At 30.0% G+C, this 17,890-nt stretch overlaps 1 protein-coding gene across 1 annotated transcript in view; it reads left to right on the top strand.

Moving 5' to 3' along the window:
- The window catches only part of LOC107457119 (uncharacterized), a 28,434-nt gene extending 11,634 nt beyond the window's left edge, over positions 1–16,800 (top strand). The window contains exons 5-9 of the mRNA XM_087150753.1: positions 2,626–2,704; positions 5,738–6,325; positions 9,376–9,653; positions 13,102–13,223; positions 16,563–16,800. Coding sequence (XP_087006879.1) covers positions 2,626–2,704; positions 5,738–6,325; positions 9,376–9,653; positions 13,102–13,223; positions 16,563–16,690 — 1,195 coding nt within the window. The 3' untranslated portion in view covers positions 16,691–16,800. The remainder of the gene's footprint in view (positions 1–2,625; positions 2,705–5,737; positions 6,326–9,375; positions 9,654–13,101; positions 13,224–16,562) is intronic.
- The last annotated feature ends 1,090 nt before the right edge of the window (positions 16,801–17,890 follow it).

The raw sequence follows: 17,890 nt of genomic DNA, 5'->3' as shown, positions 1-17,890 counted from the left end.
CACTCAGCCACCGGGCATCTCATATTCTTTCTCAAGATTGGTAAAACCATGGTGCGTTGCGTTTTAAAAAAGTGCTTATTTTCGTTTTTTAAAATTTGTGGTACTTTTAAAGGTGCATTTTTCTTCTTCTCTGTGTCGATTTTCACCACGCGTTATGCAAAAGCATGGTTTTCACATTGTTCTATTCAATGTTTTCACAAATCATTCAAGCACAATGCATTTTGGCGTAATGTCGTTCAGTAGCTTATGAAAGCGCTAAGATATTCTCTGAAGCAATAAACCCCTGTAAAACTATTTTTTTCCTTTAAATTTCAACCTTATTTTCTCCATTTATTATTGGTTTTTATAAAATGTAAAAAATCTTATTTTATCATATTTTGCCTTTTTTTCCTGTCTTTTCTGACTAGACTTATCTTATTTCTTTTCACCACTGTGAAAGGCTTTTGTATTTAGATTTGAATACCCCATCCCTGATGTACATAGACCACCCCAAGACTTTCTATTCTTGGAATTGCCTTCCTTATCTCTTAAGAAGTCACAGATGTAACATTCCTATCTGATTTCATATTTAAACATAATTACCACTCTGCAAATTATATTTTTATATATATTTCTCTTACACGGCGACAATAAAAAGCCTCATTACAACTCCCCGAATGACAATACTAGAAAATCGACCCATGATTGCCGCTAAAAATGTCACATGCCAAATCTAGCTGAGATGGCTTAACATATAGCGTTTTTAAAAACAGAAACTGAGATAACCAGATAGAGCATAAGCTAGGCAGAAGTGATTAGTCTTTGTCGATAGATCTCTATTTTAGTATTTTGTCGAAAGCGCTTTTTTTCACGAATTTATATATTATGAATTTATTTGACGATTTTTGATTTATATCACGAATTTATTTGTTTTACTAGAATTTATTTGTTTATGCAGATTTTTCCATTGCAATTCACTTATTTCAATTTTTAATAGACTTGATTATAGCCAAAATTTTAACCTTTTTAAAGAGATATCAGTTTTAGAAATTTTATCTTAAGATTTTATACTATAGCACATTTCTAATAGGTTTAACGAATTGCATGTCATTTATTTGAATTCAAATTTATTTTAATGACTTAGTATTTACTAAAAAGATGTAATTTTTAAAATAAAAAAAAAGTTGTTATATGGATTTGAATGATTGTTTTGAATTCTAAGAATTTTGTGCATTTGCAATGTACCTAAGTTAGTAGCGAACGAAGCGAGCTTGGTTTGCGAAGATTGCGTAGATATAAGATTGCGTAGCAATTTTCGGGGGTTGGTGAGTGTTAGCTAGCAGGGGGCGCAACCCACTAGTTTTTATAAAATACATTAAACGATTTATAATTCATACATATACAGTGTAACGTCCCATATCCGTACGTCCATTTTCCAGAAGGGTCGACTTCCAAACATTTCTTCATCTTCCCCTCTCTCTCTAAAAAGAAAAGAAAGATAGAAAAAGAGGTCTTTTGACACCTTCTTTCCTTTCCTAGCTTCTAGTGATTTATGCATTGAACCCATAAATCAACAGAAAAGGGAACAGAAGATCTACCAAGACCGTACTGTTAGTGACGCTCCTCCTCTGGAATGCAGGAAAGGGGGGGAGATTTATTTTCAAAAGAGCACAACTGAGTCCCCTCCCCCTCTTCTTTCCTATGCAGATGGCTGGTAAAAGAGGCATTTCCTGGAACCTTTTTATTGAAAGAAGAAATGCTGTGAAAAAGGGTAAACACAGCAAATATTAAAGTGGAGTCGGAAGAGCCAATCAGCATGCCACGCCTTTATGCTTGATTGATATCCAATGATGGGAGAGAAAATAAGAACTTGAATGACAAGTAAGGAGGAAATGAATTTTTTATTCTCCACCTAACCACCTTAATGAATGACAGGAATTTCCCCTTCTTGCTTGAATCATTCTATTTCAGAATGTTGGAGAGAGCAATTAATATTTTCGTAACTGTCAAAAAAATGTTTTGTTTCGATATTTATTTTTATAATAGCAGTAATTATTTTTTTCTAATATTTTGTTTTTGATTGATTAGATATCATTCTAATACTAAAACAGTATTGCCCGAAAAATAATGTTTATTTATTTTTTGCTTCTTAAATTCAGATCGTTTTAAGCTTTGTTTACCTTGGGGGTCTATTATGCGGAAAAATCTAATATCCGGACTTTTGGAAGTCCCGCCGATTCCGGATACGCGACTTTCCACTGTATAACATTAAAATTTATAACATATATAACATTAAAATAGTGTAGCGAGATTTCACTGTATTTATTGATATATATTGTCTAAAGTAAGAACTCCCCATGTCATTCGTCTGAACCCGTGGTGTTGGCTATGGTAGCAAGGTATAGCTATTTCAAGTAGGGGTGTGGGGTCACTGTTTAGGGCGGATATAGGGTTGGGTCAGTGAGAGAAGGGGAGTATTTTTCTTTGGTCAATTGTGTTAGCCCTAGAGTGAAGCTACCCTCCCTGATATGCGCTATTCTTGTTTCCATAGTCGCCTCAGATTTTGGCGAAGGGAGTTCTTACCATAGACAAACTGTAGATATTCAGTGATTTAAGCTTATCTTATAATGTATTGTTTGTCCAAAGAGTGAAGTCCTTTGAAGTGACTGTGATTGCTAATGCATTGTATGATGATGAACCATTTAAAAGAGTGTTATGTTCTGGGGTAAGTACCTTACAATTGTTTTAAAAAGTTATGAAACGGTTGTTTTTACAAAATAACCTGTAGTATAGTATACTTTGTAGTATACTATACTTATAGTATACTTTTTCGTAGTATACTTTGATTCAAAAAAAGGAGTGTGTCATTTATATTGCAAATTAAATATGTGAGTTTTAGTAGTGAATGCAGAGTGCATAGCGTTTTTTAAAAGTGCTTAAAGGTGCTAATTTTTGAATTGCATTTCTTAAAAGCCTTTAAAGGTGGTTTTTCTATTCCGGATTTGTAAAAAGTGCTTAATTTTCTATTTGTGAAAAATAGATTTTTTCTTTGCGGTGTCAATTGTCGTCATAAATTACAAAAAAGCATGATTTCAATATTTATCAGAAACTAGTTATTTTATCATGATTATGTAAAGTTTTTGAAAATGTTTTAGAATTATATTAATTTTATGTTTATGAATTAAGAACTTTAAACAATAGAAAAAGATAATTTTTTTTTACTGCACAGATCCTTATTATGATTTTCTTTGGAAAGTGATTAGAAATATTTTTTGAGTGCTTGAAAAGTACTTAAAAGGTACTTATTTTTTGTTGAAAAATCTGGCTACACACCCTGGTATATGTTTAGTAATTTATTTAATTTGATTATTAAAATTAAAAGTTTTCTTTCTTCAAATTTCCTAAAAAAAAAAACTATTTTTATATTATTTATTTCAGTTTTATACAGAATTTTAAAATCTATATATCATATTTAAGGGTCTGTTTATGTGTTCGTACTTTGATTCAGTATACTTTGATTCTCAAAAATGAGTGTGTCATTTATATTGAAAATTCTATATGTAATTTGTAATAGTGTAAATGTTTATTATTTGATTTAATTTGATTAATTAATTAAGTAGCATTAATAAAATTTGATTATGTAATAATATTTTGCTGTACTCATTTATGTTAAATATTATATGTAATATAGTAATTCTTAATTCTTACAGATTTCATTAAGTTTTCTTTTTCTTTTCAATTGTTCCTAACCTTTGTTCTCCTGTATTTAAAGACGATGTATTAGATAGCTTGGAAATTAATGCAATTATTTTATCTAGGTTGTGTATATAAAGTATTTAAAAAATTTATTTAATTTTTCTTTATGAAAAAGCATTTCTTTAACTTGCGTTGGAAATTAATTTTTACAGGAGATAATTTTTTTTTACTGCACAGATCCTTATTATGATTTTCTTTGGAAAGTGATTAGAAATATTTTTTGAGTGCTTGAAAAGTACTTAAAAGGTACTTATTTTTTGTTGAAAAATCTGGCTACACACTCTGGTATATGTTTAGTAATTTATTTAATTTGATTATTAAAATTAAAAGTTTTCTTTCTTCAAATTTCCTAAAAAAAAAAACTATTTTTATATTATTTATTTCAGTTTTATACAGAATTTTAAAATCTATATATCATATTTAAGGGTCTGTTTATGTGTTCGTACTTTGATTCAGTATACTTTGATTCTCAAAAATGAGTGTGTCATTTATATTGAAAATTCTATATGTAATTTGTAATAGTGTAAATGTTTATTATTTGATTTAATTTGATTAATTAATTAAGTAGCATTAATAAAATTTGATTATGTAATAATATTTTGCTGTACTCATTTATGTTAAATATTATATGTAATATAGTAATTCTTAATTCTTACAGATTTCATTAAGTTTTCTTTTTCTTTTCAATTGTTCCTAACCTTTGTTCTCCTGTATTTAAAGACGATGTATTAGATATCTTGGAAATTAATGCAATTATTTTATCTAGGTTGTGTATATAAAGTATTTAAAAAATTTATTTAATTTTTCTTTATGAAAAAGCATTTCTTTAACTTGCGTTGGAAATTCAATTTTTACAGGAGATATTTTTTTTTGATTTATAAGTATTTCTTGCATTTCTGCTAGTACTGCTAAATACATCTGAAAGTTTAACAATAGTTTAAAGTCATTTATTTAATTGAATTTGTTAAAGCTACCATGAAAATATTTGGCTACCTGAATGACTTGGCACAGATAGTTGAGAATTAAATTTGTAACCAAATATTCATTGTCTAATAAATGATAAATGTATACATTGTGCTACATGAAGCAATGTAAATGAAGCTCAAATGAAGGATCAGAAATGGATGTACTATAGTTTTGGTTTAAGGCTCTTTTCAGCAATTAAGATGAACTCAAATCACACTTGATCTTTGCTGTTAAGGACTAGATGTTTTATGAAGTTATGCAAGATCATCAAACAAAATGAAAGATATTTGTCTGATTAAAATTCAGTCGCTTTCTTTTTTGTTGTATAGGGAAAAAATTGAGTTTCATTTCACTCGAAATTATTTTCTTGCCGAACTTAATAGCATGTATTACCATAATGTGTAGTATTTTTAAAAAGTGCTTAAAGATGCTTATTTTCGATTTTCGTTTTTTTAAAAGTCCTTAAAAGGTGCTTTTTTCATTTGGTGTTTTTAGAAAGTGCTTCATTTTCTCTTTTCGAAAATGAGATTTTTTTTTACGGTGTCCATTTTTGCAATGTAATGTGCAAAAGCCTGCTTTTCACATTGTTCTATTCAACATTTTCACAATTCATTCAACCACCATCTATTTCGGAGTACCGTTGCTCCGAAGCGTGTGAAAGTGCCACTCATTTTACATGTTTGATGAAATACTTGCGAGTCTGCATGTGCGTCTAAATGAGCTGGGTTTAGTAAGATTATTGCACTCTCATGCGTAACTCTGCTTCATTTTCCAAGATATTCTCCATTTCAGGCTTCATTTTTCACCCTCTGATATCAAACCAAAAAATTTCTTGATCATTTTTTAATGGCTAATGTAATCAAGAAACGAGTTCTTTGTCAGAAACAAGTTATTTTATCATGATCATGTAAAGTCTTATTTTGCATTTTGTTAATGTATATAGTGCTTAAAAAGTACTTTAAAGGTGCTTATTTTTTATTCAAAGATCTGGCTGCACACCTTGATTACTAATTTGTAATTTTTTTTTTTTTTTTAGTTGGATTCGCAAGATTTTTCTATTATTTCCTCCCAACCCCTCGAGAACTCCTGTCCCAACTCACTACAACTCTCTGAAAACATTCAAATGTCATCACCACACATCAGGTCTCAATACCTCAGCAACTCCCTGTCCTTCGAGCCATCCAACAAACTTTCAGACTCTCAACAGTCTCTGTTACCGCCCTGCATTCCGCTACACATGTCCAGTCCTCACAAACTGGCCGACAAAATAGACAGGCTCAAACCGCTCACTCGAGTGGAAGCACTCTTGTTTGAAAATCCTAATCCGACCCCCCTATTCCAGCCACCGAAAAGTCCGTTAGAAGAAAGTAGGCATCGGACGGGTTCCTTTTCCTCCCTCGTGACTTCTGATCATCCGCTCATCATAAACGTTCGGCCGTTTATGGACAGAGAAGAATCGGCAGACGACAGCGATTCGTGTTACCCTACCCAGAGACCGATGAAGATTGTCAAATCCGCAAGAAACAAAGTCTTCAGAATGAATGAATCTTCTGATGAGGAAGACACGAGTGATTGCGATAAGGATCCAGAAATCAGACTGCTGACTCCAACATTGTTCAAAAAAGTATGAATTGCTATTTTAATATCTGTTAATGATGCTTTATTTTTTGTACATTATAATTATCTTATAATGCAGGGGTTTCCTACTTACGTGAGGCCGGGTGTTGCAATTAAAAACACCAATCAAATGGTTGGCCGCAACTTTATCAAAATTTTATATAGGACACTTTTATGTTTGAAGGAACGTTAAATATTACTGTCAGATTTTTGCCAAGTATTGTCAGATATTTAACAAAAGTATTGAATTACAAACTGAAATAAGAAGTAGATTTTAAAAAAATATTTAATTGCATATTAAAAAATTCTGGCTACAATAACTTTAATGTGCACTTATGTATTAAACTATTAATGTGCAACAGATATCAAATTGTTAAGATATAAAACTTAAAAGTATTTAAAGCCCATATAGATTTTCTATGAAAATTGACCGCAAAAAAATGAGAACTAATGTATTTGGGTTCGGGGACCACAAAATAAGGTTTCGAGGGCCGGAAGAGGCCCACGGGCCGCCAGTTGGTAACCACTGTTATAATGTATTCAGGGTTGCCACAGGCAACTAAAATGCGACTATTTGCAACTATTTTTTGGCTAAGGCAACTTTTTTTTTTGCATGAAAAGGGTAATAAAAAAAACAACTATTTCATGAAAAAGAGACTATTGGGAGACTTTTCTGTTCTCTTATAGATCCTGTGGCCCACAGGAGCTTCTTGAACACAAGGATTTTTTTTTTCTTCATAAAAAACACGAAATGTTGAATTGCAACTCTGAGTGATCACTTTTTAATGCGCTCAATTTTCGGATTCCATTGTGAAAAATTTAGTGCTAGAGCACTACCGTTTATATAAAAATTATCATTTATGCCACCAACTTGACGTAATTGATCATGGACGAAATGACGGAATTGATCAAGTCTTTGTTCTTATTCATGCTTTAGGCTACTAAAAGCAACTATTTTGTTAATTTTTTTCCTGTGGCAATTGATAATGGACCCAACATTGTTCAAAAAAGTATGAAATGCCATTTTAATGCCTATTGATAATGCTTTATTAATTATACATCATAATTACTGTATGATGTACAAGAAATAATTATTTTATGATAGTATAAAGATCCAGAAATATAATTGCTGACTCAAACCTTATTCAAAATCATATGAATTACTATTTTAAATGTCTATTGATAATGCTTTATTTCTTATACTTCACAATTATTTTATTGGGTGTAATGATAATTTGGCTTTTATTTTTCTTAACGAAAATTTAATGAACTTTTGGGTTCAGGAATCCTGTTTTTCTTTTCACAAATTGAAAATTTTGATTTTTCATTGTATTGTAATTTAATGAAAGTGATAAACATATAAGAACTATAAAGCTTGAGTAATTTAGGCTAGTCTGAAATGCAAATAAATAATTTTAATTTAAAAAGCATTTGGAGTTTTGATTACATATCATTTTCAAAGTAATGTGTATATTTGCACACTTATAATTTTTCTCTTCAAGTTTCAATTGCAGCATTTTTTTCTTCTTACGAACAATTAGTTTCAGAATTTTATAATAATTATCTTTGAACTATATTTATTTGATAATATTTTGCTGGAAAAAATATATGTATCTTCAAAACATAGCAAAATGTGGAAAATTTTGAATTGTAAGTTTGAGGCGTCACTTTTTAATGCACTCAATTTGCAGAGATTCCATTGTAAGTCTATTTTGTTTCTCGGTCGCCTTTTCAGCGCTTATTGCTACGAAATTCTGCATGATTTAAAAATAATAATAAAGAATCAATTTTAAATACAATATCATGATGCATGAATTTTGAATTTGAGTAATCACTTTTCACGCTATATATCTATGCATAAATGCATATTTGCTAAATCAACTATGAATAAAATGAAAATTTTTTAGAAAAACTTTTTTTTTTAATGAAAAATTATTTTTCTGAAATAATTCTAGTAATTAAAAGTAAGAAAATAAATTTTCTGCAAATATAAAAAATTTTTTAATAAAAACATTTAGTGCTAGAACTCTAACATTTATATAGAAATTATTATTTCATTAAATGGATCATGCTGTATGACAATTAAGTAATTTGATAAAATTTCAGTCATATTATTGAAAAGTTTTGTTCTTATTTACAGGGTATCCGCGCACCTGGAAAGTCATGAAAAATCATGGAAAGTCATGAATTTTGGTGTTGAACAAAATTTGTCATGAAATATCATGATTTTAACTATTTTTTTAAAAAAAAAAATCATGAAAAGTCATGGATTTAGGTTGCCGAAAAATCTAATTTTTAAAATAGAATTTACCCCCCTCCCCCCAATTTCATAGTGTTCCGAATATCTGAATGTGTAACAAAATCCCCACTCACAGTCATATTTGATTAAAATATAAATGGTTTCCATCATGTTCTTTAAAAATTATGGTGTTATTTCAAAAAGTGAGAGAAAAACCATTTCTGGAGCGAATTATCTTTTAAACTTCTGTGATTTTAGAATTTTTGTTATTATTTTTATTTTATCAGTTTAAAATTTTAGCTGAAGGCAAGGTGAATTGGCATTGGTGAATTTTTTTGAAGGCATTGGTGAATTTTTTTATTCTGAAATGAGAACAGAAAAATCAGAAGTATTTCTTTCCTTTCTGATGAACAAGAAAAGTATCTTTAGAATGTTATTCTGCAGAAAAAAATTCTTTGCTTTTGTATTTTTTCAGCTATTTTATTGCTTCAACTCTTTCTTTACAAATTGGAAATCTATAAATATGAAGATGCAGAGTATAACAGTTTTTGGTTTATACCTATCATTTCAATGAATGTTTTTATAATGCTTTTTTAAACGTATTGTTGTGTTTTTGTCGGAGAAAATAGCAACTTCGTTAAGACATGAAAAATTCTTGGAATTAGTCTTGGAAAGTCATGAATTTGAAAATCTAAAATGTAGCAGATATCCTATAGATAGCACCAAGTCTCATATTTCAATGTTTGCATTATAAATACCTTCTAATGTACTTGGATCTGCTGTGTTAATGCATTAATAATTTTTTTTTGTTTTTATAGGGTCAGGAATATCAGTCTCCAAAAGTTATCTATTTATCTGATGAAGAGTCTTTCGGCTCTTCTATTATAACTAATTTCATCAACAGTCAAGAGAACGACCCGTCTTTTAAACCCAAATGCAAAATCAGAAGAGATGACAACAAAAATAATAAGCATTCGAAGAAAGTGCAAAAGACAACTGCTAAAGTGAAATCGAAAAATCAAAAACCAACAAAGCAGACTACGCTGAGAAATTTCGTCACCACTACAACTAAAAGGAACAAACCTGTCAGTTTAAAGTACGTTTTAATGCTTGTTTCCATGCATCAAAATTTTGAATTGATTATTAATTCAAAATTTTGAATTGATTATTAAATTCTTAATTTAGTTCTTTTTAAATTTTATATATATTTAATTTAAATTAACTGCAGGGTGGTGCACTCTCTTTGGAATCAGGGAAAAGATGTAATTCTAAACCTGGAATTCAGGGAATATAAAAATACCTCTGGAATTCTAAGGGGAGTTTGCAATTGCAGGATTGGGTTTGCAGTTGCAGGATTGGGTTTTTCTAATATTCTCAGGCATATCATCGAAAGTTTCTGAATATAATTTTAGCATTTTAACTTTGTGCAATATATTTTTTCATTGGAAAAGATTGTTCTGTCAATAATTTTGCTTCCATACCAGTTCAGTAATTTCTTACAGCTTTATGACCTTTGTAAAATGTGTATCAAGCATGCTAGGGGACTAACCACTGGGGGTACTGCGTGTGGTTGACCACCGAACCGGAACATCTGCCTCTGCACCCCAGAGCCTAAGGTGAAGAAAACTGAGAGGGGTACAATAGGCCTTGGCCCTCTATGGGCTGTTGCGCCACTGATTTTAGTTTGTAACGTTTTTAATTTTTGTGTAGTAATCAAACCTTAAATTTTCTTTGCGATAAGGGAGAAAACTTAGGTCTTTATTTAATATAACTTTGCACAGTTTTAATACTCATGTTCTCTTCTGTTGTCATTTTATTGACAGATTGTTGGGGATTGCTATGTATCTTCATAAAAAAGTTTCACGAATTCTTTTTATCTGCTGTTTTGTACGAAATGAGCAATGAAGACCAGACCTTGGCTCGGTCTTCACGGCTGTTAAGTATCTGATAAACGATTTATAGTTCAGTTAAACCCAAGAAATTTTAGTTGCTTAAAGATTCTTCCTGCAGGAAATCTGTGATCGAAAATTTGTTTAACCATATATCTTTTTGATTCCATCTTCATACCTGCCAAGTCTCCTGTTTTTTAACAAAGACTCCTGTATTTTAGAACTGTATATTCTTAAATTTCTCTGTATTTGTTGAAAAAAAAAATTTTAATGATAAAATATCTGCTGATGGCAAAAATACTTTTTATTTCCAAATAGATAGTGCTGTAGCCAGTACTGCTGTATATTGAGTATTAATTATGGTTTAAAAAATCTTATTTAGATTAAGATATATACATATTTTTTACTTCGCTAAATGTAAGTGCTTATATTATTTCCAATTTTTAATTTCTTTTTTTTAACTTACATGATTATGTATGATGTATCAAAAGCTTACTCATAGCCTAAAAATTTTCGCTAGTAAAATCTTCATTATTTTATATCTCCAATGTTGGCAGGTATGCATTTTTAAAATGATTCTAAATATTGGGCTTTAAAGAAAAACGGTTTGCACTTATTGAAAGTGCCTTTCGCAATAATAAAGAGAGAGAGCAATTATTTTACCAAATAATTAAAATTAGCTCCTATTTCTTGGAATCTTACAGTATATAGTAGCCATCCTGTATTGATAGTTAAATTTTAGCAATTTTTATTTAATTTGCTTTATACATTTATCTTAATGGCAAGCTAATCTTTATTACTAATAATGGGCTAATGAGTCCTTAATTAAAGTGAGATTATTTTTTATAATTTTTCTTTTCAGTGTTTTTAATTCAGTTCTAGAAAAATTATGAGACATGCCATTTTGAAAATTTCATTTTACATTTTAAAAATTTCTTTCTTCAACATTAACAACAAAATTTCTTTCTTCATTTCATCAACATTTTAAAAATTTCTTTCTTGTCCATTTTTGCATCATGCAGGTGCAAATAAAAATTATGTATAAAATTAATAAAATGTATGAAATAAACAAAATTTAAACGTATATTTCTTTAGAAATATCTGTTTTGGCTAAGTGAGACAAATTGTTATTATTCTCTAAAAATAATTTTTTCTCCGTTATATAATACATTTCTATTGTCTTCAATGCCATTTTTTCTCTCTTTATATTGTGGCTTTATATTTTTATATAAAATTAAAATATACAACATAATGTATAAATTAAAAATATTAATTGTTTGTGGTTCACTGTATAATTTTTTATACAGTAGAGCCAGTAGATATTGTGATGTTAAACTGGAATTGTTTTTAAATATATCTGGAAAACTCGAGGAATTTTGTTCCTCTATTCGAGTAGGTCATTTGAAAAGATACGATTTTGTTTATACTTTGACCAACAAAGCTTGCATGTTGGCATTTGAGTTTTTTTTTTTTTTAAGAAAAAAAAAACTGTTTTTCTGAGAGCACAAAACTTTCCTCATATTTAGAGATATAAAATAAATGATTAATTTATCCTGTTATGCAGGTTGTGGTACATTTTCTTCTCATTGCCATTGATTCCACTTGACTTTAGAAACTACATGCTGTTAGAATACGCACTTTTCAAGGAATTCCGGGTCTCTTATAGTTTATTGATCGGGAAATGCTCGTTTTTAAAAAGATATATCTCGATAAATAAAATATTTGGAAATCAGGTTTTTGGCAAAATGGCTAACAGAGCTATAAGCTAAACTGTATTTATATTGTAGCTCATTGCCTCTCACTCTCAATTTCAAACAACCATTAGAGCTATAAACTTAGAATTGCTTGTAGTGCAGTTCTTTGCCATTCTTCATTCACTCTCAAAATCAAAAGGGGCTCTCCTGGCCGAGTGGTAATATCTGTCAAACACGTTGGTTGGTTCTAATGCCACTTGCCACACGGGCAAGCCTGCTTAGTGAAAACCGAGCAAATTTTAGGCAGAGTGTGCGATTCTTGTTTTTTAGTGGCGCCATCTATGACCAAGAATTTGACTTCTGCTACATCATACGTCACACCTGTTTATAAGATGGACCCATTCATTCATCCACAGATCGTAATTTTGACCTGAATCAGAGAATGATCGATCTCCAATCCAATACCCTCAGAGGTGTTGATTTGTTATGGGAACATGGAGGACTTTGCGACTCGACAGAATTTTAACATGCATCAGTCACCAACTACACGTCGGAGTTCGAACTCACGAACTCTCGGACATGGGCCCAGCGCCCTACCGACAAGGCTATCCCGGCCCTGCCAAACACGTAGAGGTAGCAAGTTCAAATCCTGCCCTAACCCTGGACGTATCTTCACTTTGCCTTTTTCAGAATTGTACTGAATTCGAATACATTTAATTTCATTTGACTTAAGTTTAATTTTCTTTGTGTTCTAGTTCATTCTATTTATTTATTTTGTTGTTGTGGAGTATTATAACTTTCTCTTCAGAATTTTCGCTCAGCAATTTTTGATACATTTTACTTGTAAAAGCACCGTGATAGTTATTTGTTTCATAATGTCCGTATGTTTTTAGAAGCATTCATTTTGTATATAAGTTTACATTTTTCTGAATGAATTTTATTTTATTTATCATTATTGCAGTGATAGCCGTGCTGATTTTCAAAAGCATGTTGGAAAGAAAAAGAAGCTATTTAATCAGGATGCTCCTTCTACATCAACCGCTGCTGATGCATCTTCATCTCTTTTAATTCGCAAAAGAAAATGTAAGAAAGTTTGTATACCTTGTTTTTTTATGTTTTTCTTGTCACTTATGAACTGTTGGTATAAAACAAACGAAATTTTTCTACTCATCATATGCCAGTTATAATTGGTTTTAGGGAAAGTATCTCGAAGTGTCTTAAAACATTGAACAAAACTCTATGTGTGTAACTATTGTACACATAATAATTAGACATATTAATAAATACTTGATACAGTAGAGCTCCAATTATCCGAACCCTTATTATCCGAACTATGTCCAAATTCGCTTTTCTTTTTTTTTAAGTTTAGAATTTTTTTTTAACTTATCAACAATTTTTCTAAATTTAGAAGAATAGATAATATCCACTACATCTGAAAACCATATTTAATTTACTACCTTTTTCAGCAGTTTTCTTATAGTAGCAACACATACATGTATTGTTATACAGTTAAACCTACATCAGCCCTCTTCAACTGAAAATTATCATCAAAGAATGTGAGCTTCATTTTGACAATCTACTATGTTTGGAAACCGGAATGTGTTTATGAATGCTGAAATTCTACAATTGGGGGATGCAGGGATGAGATTCTTCCGCGGATTCGCGGATTTCCGCTTTTTTTCAGATTTTTCCATTTTTCCCGCTAATTTCCGCTGAAATTTTTTTTTGCACAAGTTCAAATGTATTATGAGGAATTTAATTTTCCGCGGAGGGAAATTATTGAAGTTCCTTTTCCTCCCTCTGAAGTTTCTCTAAAAATCATTTCCTTGGGATAAAACTGGTTGACCTTTATACGGATGAGATTTTTTTTGTCTTTCGAATTTCAGCCTTTTTATCAAAACCTCCGATTCTCTAAAAGTTTCGTTTTTTTTAATAAATATCCCGTTTTTTTTTTTTTTTTAAATTCAGTCATTGAAGTAAAATAATTATATTTATTTACGATTTTCAAAGATAAACAGAAAATTCAATCTACGCCCTAGCTGCTAACCCTTCCGCATTTTTACTTATTTTAGCTATTTTCTCCGATTTCACTCACAGAAAATAAGATTTTCCGTATTTTTTATCCGTCGGCTGGATAGCTCGTATTTTCGTAATTCAGACGTCGCTGCTTCTTGTATTCTGGCGTGAAAACAAACAAAAAAGAGGGAAAAAATAGAGGTGATTTGCTGTGAAAATATTTATTTGCTCATTCAATCAATCTTGTAAATTTTTATTTATTATGTCTAAACAAAAACAATACAAACAAGCCTTTTAGAAATCACAAGTTCAGACTCTGTAAATATCTCGATTTTCATTCACGCGATTTTAATATCATTCATCGATTTTCGTATTTACCTGATTTAAAAGTTGCATATTGCGATTCTTATTTGCGCTATTTAAATATCGTATATTATGATTCTTATTTACGACATTTAAAACCCAATATCGTGTTTTGTATTTATGCATTTTTAAAATCTCGATTTTATTATCAAATCTCGATTTTCGTATTTACCTGATTTAAAAGTTGAACATTGCGATTCTTATTCAGGCGATTTAAATATTGTACATTGCGATTCTTACTTACGAGATTTAAAAAATCAATATCGCGATTTGTATTTACGAGCTTTTAAAGCCCTATGTAGCAATTCGTATTCACGCGAGCTTAAAATCTAATATCGTGATTCGTTTTTGTGGTTGTAATATCGCGCGATTTAAAAATTATGCATCGTGATCAAAAAATTAAAAAATCATGATTTGTATTTTCACATTTTTTAAATTCGATGTAGAGTTTCATATTTACGTGATTTAAAAGTCTCATATCGGGATTTATATTCACATGGTTTACAAGTTTAAAAATCGCAATTTTTTTTTATCACATTTTTGCTTATATATATTTTTTTTGGGGGGGGGGGATTTCCTCTTTTTTACTTTCTGACTGCTCTCATCCCTGGGGATGGGTAGTTGTCACTTATGGTTAATGATTACAGTGCTTGGAGTCTTAAATCTTGGAATAAAATTCTTATCAGAAAAACAAACGCAACTGAAGTTTGTGCATCGGTAGATCTTTTGGGTGAAAAGATGCCAGGTTATACAGCAGAAGAAATAGAAGACTGGTGTCGAGACACTATAAACGAGTCAGGATTTCAAATTTTGAATGATGATGAAATTGTTTCTGAAATTTTGAATAAAAATCGGAACTCCTCAGATTAAGAGGAAGAAGTACGTGATCAAGTTCAAGATAGTGGACCTTCTCATATACAAGCATACAATTCATTAGATATTGCAATGAATTGCCTAGAACGTCAAAATGATGTTGATCCAATTCAGTTGATTTATTTAAAAAGAATAAGGGAATATGGCTGCTCTATAAAGAGCATCTTCTTTGAAACAAAAGTCTTTGCTGGATTTCTTTTGCAATGGAAAATAAAGGAAAATGTGGAAAAATCAGTAATTGACAAAAAAATTATAAAAAGCTGAAATATGATTAAAAAAAATTCAAAATGAAAAAAAAAGTTTAAAAAAAATAAATCAATGAAAAATATTCAAAATTTAAAAAGAAAAAAAAAAAGACTTTTAAACACGCCAGAGCTATTTTAGATAGTACTGCCAGTCCTAAGCCTGGAAAAAGTGAGAAGGGGTGTTAGTGCATAAATAATAATCATTTGAACTAGATTTTAAACAACTTTCCAACTATCGGAACTTATAATTATCAGAACCACATTCAATCCCGAGCAGTTCGGATAATCGGCGCTCTACTGCACTTTTTATACAATTAGCTTTAACTTATTAAAGGAAAATAATATAATAGCGAAATATTTATAACTTTTGAAGCACCACAGTTCATTGAACAACAAAAGTGAATACCTTATCCTTTAAATATGAATAAATGTGATTTTAATACTGATAAATTATGTTTTTGCATAAGGATAAATAATGCAATATTAAAAAAAAAAAATGAACTTTTTTAATAAAACCCAAGCTTGTTTTCATTTTGTTTCTTGTTCAAAAATAAACATTTTATTTTTCACACAATTTTTTTTTAAAATTGTGACATAATTTTAGTGATTATGTTTTGCACAGGACGGTTTAAACTGTGAATTAATCTATTTTGTTCTAAACCTTGCATAAGGATAAATAATGCAATATTAAAAATAATAATGAACTTTTTTTTTAAATAAAATCCAAACTTGTTTTCATTTTGTTTCTTGTTCAAAAATTAAAAATTTTATTTTTCACACTATTTTTTCTTTTTTTAAATTGTGACATAATTTGAGTGATTAGGTTTTGGACAGAACGGTTTAAACCTTGAATTAATCCATTCTGTCCCAAACCTTGCCAACTGTGTTCATAATATGTGTACTTATTTCTTCTTTTTTTTTACAGCATCCAAAGAGATTAATTCTTTGGGAAACAAGCGTCATTGCAGTGAATGCAAAATAACGTTCAGGACTCCTAATGAGTTGAAAAAACATGCTTTTATTTTTCACACCCACGACGATCTCAGCAGTTGATCCTTTTCTTTCTTTTTTTTTTTTTAAAAAAAAAACTATCCATTCAAAGGGTATGTTGTAATGTTAAATTATTGTACATATATTTTATGCTTGATTATTTTCGACAATGATTTTGAATACATTTTCTGTCTTTCCTTTTTTTAAAAAAAAAGATTTTGTGGCTTAGAGAGGTATATGCATAAACTTTTAAAAATGAAATAATTTTTAACTGAGCATTCAATTTCACTGAAATTGCCAAAGTTGTGGTTGCAACTTTTGTATAGTAACATGCATTTGTTCTATTTATTTCTCAAATGATGACTTAAGAGAAAGAAGGTCCTGTGTGTGATGTTTTCGTTAAAGTTGTGTTTGCAAACAACATTATTTTTTTTTTTTTAAATTATGAAGTATATTGACATTTTTAGATTTGTCTTTATCGGAAAATTGTAATAACCTTGAACTTTAGAAGTTAAACCGATAGAGTTTAAATAAGCACTGTTTTAACATTTTTTTATTTCAAACCCTGTCAATATACAGTCAGACCTCGATATAAGGTCACCCTAAGGGACATCGCAAAAGTGACCTTATAAGCGAGTGACCTTCTAGAAGTTCATAACTGAGCACGTAAATAGTACACATTATGATTTTTTAAAAATGGTAATACAAATAAAAATTGATAATATTTAATAAATTAATAATAAATACCCCATAAATTAAATATTTAAGTCAATAAATTTTAGCAGAATTAGTAAAGAATGTTAGATTTTTTTTAAAAAATTTAATTTAAGATAAAGCTGTTTACAGATTTCCTCAAAGTGTACATACATACATTACATCTTACCTTATTTAAAATAATCATTTATGCAGGTCTGTCTCGTTTTTGGTTTCATTTTTCGAACAATGTTTTCTAGATTTTGTAACTTCTCAAAATGTTCCCCATCTCCCTCATGGTTTGTAAAAAAAAATTCGAATGACATTTATTGCATTGAAGGCTTTCCTTTGGGTTACAGTTACAATCCCAGGATCACTGTCATTGTCCACAACTTGTGAAACAATTTCAGAAATTGTAGCATCAGAAGTGGTGGCAATTTCCTCATCAATCAGACCATATTCAGGCTCCCCTTCAATGGCATAGTCACGATTTTTCAAATCTTCCATCAGAACAGATAGAGGAATATCGTCTTCTTCTTCGGTTTCATCATCCACGATATTCAGAGAACT

Source organism: Parasteatoda tepidariorum, chromosome 9 (genome assembly GCF_982258835.1).
Source record: "Parasteatoda tepidariorum strain Cologne lab strain chromosome 9, Ptep-v5.0, whole genome shotgun sequence".
In the NCBI taxonomy this organism is placed as follows: Eukaryota; Metazoa; Arthropoda; class Arachnida; order Araneae; family Theridiidae; genus Parasteatoda; species Parasteatoda tepidariorum.
The sequence above is the reverse complement of the archived record's forward strand: the minus strand, read 5'-3'. Positions and strand labels throughout refer to the sequence as shown.